Source organism: Asparagus officinalis, unplaced genomic scaffold, assembly GCF_001876935.1.
Source record: "Asparagus officinalis unplaced genomic scaffold, Aspof.V1 AsparagusV1_Un390, whole genome shotgun sequence".
NCBI classification, from domain to species: domain Eukaryota; kingdom Viridiplantae; phylum Streptophyta; class Magnoliopsida; order Asparagales; family Asparagaceae; genus Asparagus; species Asparagus officinalis.
This window is the reverse complement of record NW_017972655.1, coordinates 31,061-33,936: the sequence shown is the minus strand read 5'-3', so window position 1 is coordinate 33,936 and position 2,876 is coordinate 31,061. Positions and strand designations below refer to the sequence as shown.

The 2,876-nt window shown below is 36.0% G+C and overlaps 1 protein-coding gene across 1 annotated transcript in view; it reads right to left on the bottom strand.

Annotated features, from left to right (window-relative positions):
- Positions 1 to 601: 601 nt before the first annotated feature.
- LOC109827727 (mitochondrial import receptor subunit TOM40-1-like) overlaps positions 602 to 2,876 on the bottom strand; it is a 9,361-nt gene continuing 7,086 nt past the window's right edge. The window contains 4 exon segments of the mRNA XM_020394742.1: positions 602 to 1,123; positions 1,195 to 1,290; positions 1,682 to 1,765; positions 1,855 to 1,923. Of these exon segments, the coding sequence (XP_020250331.1) occupies positions 1,067 to 1,123; positions 1,195 to 1,290; positions 1,682 to 1,765; positions 1,855 to 1,923 (306 nt within the window). The 3' untranslated portion in view covers positions 602 to 1,066.

Below are 2,876 nucleotides of genomic sequence, written 5' to 3'. Positions count from 1 at the left end.
ATTGTCATGTAGTCCGCAAGAAGCTCGAGGATAAAATCATCACGTCAAAATATGTATCGACAATAGATCAGTTGGCAGACATCCTTACAAAACCACTTGATCGAACACGGGTTGATTTTATTTGTGACAAGCTGGACATGCATGATATATATACTCCAACTTGAGGAAGAGTGTTAGAAGAGAGTAGAAAAGAGTATTAGTTTAGTCTCACATTGCTTGTGAGACTAACTTGTAATTAGTCCATCACTATAAATAGTATAGAGTGAGGGGAGTAATTTCTCCAATAATCTCTTTTCTCTCCAAATATCAACAAGATTAGCCTTAGACCAAGATTTCAATTCAAACTGGTGACGGCTATACTATACTTCACTTAAAACAATGGGAAACCTATAACTGATTTAAGTCCTATATGATTCCGAATTGAGCTGAGCACTTGAGTTCCTACACTAACCTGAGAGTGGAACAAGGACATTACATTATCAACGCAAAAAATAATAAAGTGAGGTTTCTGATTCTATTTTACTTTTCCGTCCTTCGGTACAAGAGAACCTTAGCAACTTTGTAGATCTGTTAGTTGACATTAAACAAAATAGCTCATATCACCAACCGAAGCAGTTTCACTATTCCGCTGATTCACATCAAAGTAAAATTTTGCTTGGATACAGAACAATGTCGAATACACCTACAAAGAAAGGAAACAAGAACACCGCAGAAGTACAACCGCAGCATGAAGCATCTGACATTATTGTGGTACATTCTTCCAAAGGATCATAATAGAACCAATTGTTCCATCAGCACTATAGAGAGAGAATAAAAAATTCATGGCTTTCAAATGCCATATTACTACTGTACGCCGCATGCAATATATTTAAATCAGCTCGAGAGAAATACAAAGTCAAAAAAAAAAAAAAAACTCCACTTTCACCTAAAACTGCAGCATAACTTGATGACTAAAGGAGTGATGCAATTAAGAAACCCAGTCTAATTCCACAACAGCCCACAGTGAGAGTTGCACTAGAAATCCAATAGTTCCATCTTCAGAAGGAAAGAAGTTACAGAGAGAAGCTTATTCACCAACAACCAAACCAAAACCAAACTTATAATCTTTCTTCCGATGATCAACCTGCATAATTACATCAAATTCAGTAGCAACTTTCAAAGCCCAATGCGATAAAATAAACATGTCATGCTAACCTCTGCAGAAAGGATGAAATTCACTCCCATATTTAATCTCTCTTCCAAAAATGCAGCTATGCAACCATTTGAATCGATTTTCCCCCTTAAACGACACTGCAATTGAAGCGCTAGTCAGAAAGGTGATGTTATCCTTGAGAATATTCACTACCAAATATTTGCAGATTGGAAGATATATGATATAATTTGCAGCACGTAAAGAGGACATTTCAAGAGGGTATACAAAATAATTAAGAATTCCCGCGGGAGGTGGGGGGGTTATATTAAAGAACACTAAAGAGAAAATTTGAGATAGAAGACAGTATAAGGGCAAAATAGAAAACTAAAACTAAATTAAGACTAAAAAACACAAAAATTCTCAAGCTATTGATGCATATATTATAACGTGTGCGCGCGCGTGTGCGCGTATGTTTGTGGGGTCACATATATTGCATCAAATATGAAAATGACTAAAAGAAAGATACAACTTATAGGCAACATCAGTAACCTGTCTTAGAATGTAATCATAGCCAAAGCTTGCAGTAGCATCTCTTGTCATGTGATTGTACATGAAATCTGATGCAAGAGACACCTGCACAGAAATCGTCACATCAGTAGAAGTATTAATAACATAAGCTGATATCACAATAAAAGTTTGTCTACAGTTGCAAAAACTTTCACCTTCTCAGATACTTTCTGAACATAGGTCAGTGCAACAATTCCGGTGCTTGCAACTTGACCAGTTGCAACCTGCATTTAGTGAAAGAATATCCATAGTCAACCTGCTAATATACAGCACCTCATGATAACATTCTGAAACAGAACTTCCAAATGATGTTGAGTTAATTTTTATTCAAAACTTCAGTCATATTAGATTATAACCAGGTAGTTTCCTGATCCGATCTGAATCCGAATAGTTTTTGTCAGTATGGAAAATGAAGTCAGTGTCCACTTATCTAACTAGCAACCATCTGCAAGATAAAAACACTTATTGCACCTCAACATTTGCACCCAACAAATAGTAATGTCTATATAGTAGCCTAATATTACAAAGCTAATAAGGAGGTGTCATACCAACCTTGTTTGGTCAATTGGACATGCTTATGCAACAAGTGATAGCCCTAAACAACTATAGAGCAGAAGTGAATATAGCAAAAATAAAAGGATGGAAACATCTGTCACGGAGCTATCAGAGGTATAAAAGACCCATGTTCACAGATGATATACTGTTTATGAAATTAAATACTGTGGTTTAATATTCAAGTGAATTCTAATCATTTAAACTCCTACTATTGGAGGCCAGAATTTTCCGTTGTTATCCAGATTGTACTCTGTCTAACGATATAGTCAACTAAGGAAGACCATCCTGAGAGTTAGAAAAGACAAGCCATCGAAACATACACTCAACCCAAGTTGATAGTTCACCGCTCATTCATATTTCAAAACCTAACAAGAGAAGAACATTGATGTCCATTACACGCTTCAAATAACCAAACCGATGATTCCTTTGCATCTTGAATCAAAGATAAGATTGAATAATTTCAAGAGATATGGAACCAAAAGTCAACTTCCCCTTTACCAATAGTTGTTTTTTACTCGAGTTCAGGGACAATGTAAAGTAGACGACATCAGCAGAGGATTTTGAGGATTTCGCAGCAAGCATCAGGTAATTAATTCTCTATGGTAGCTATGCTTGAAATTGG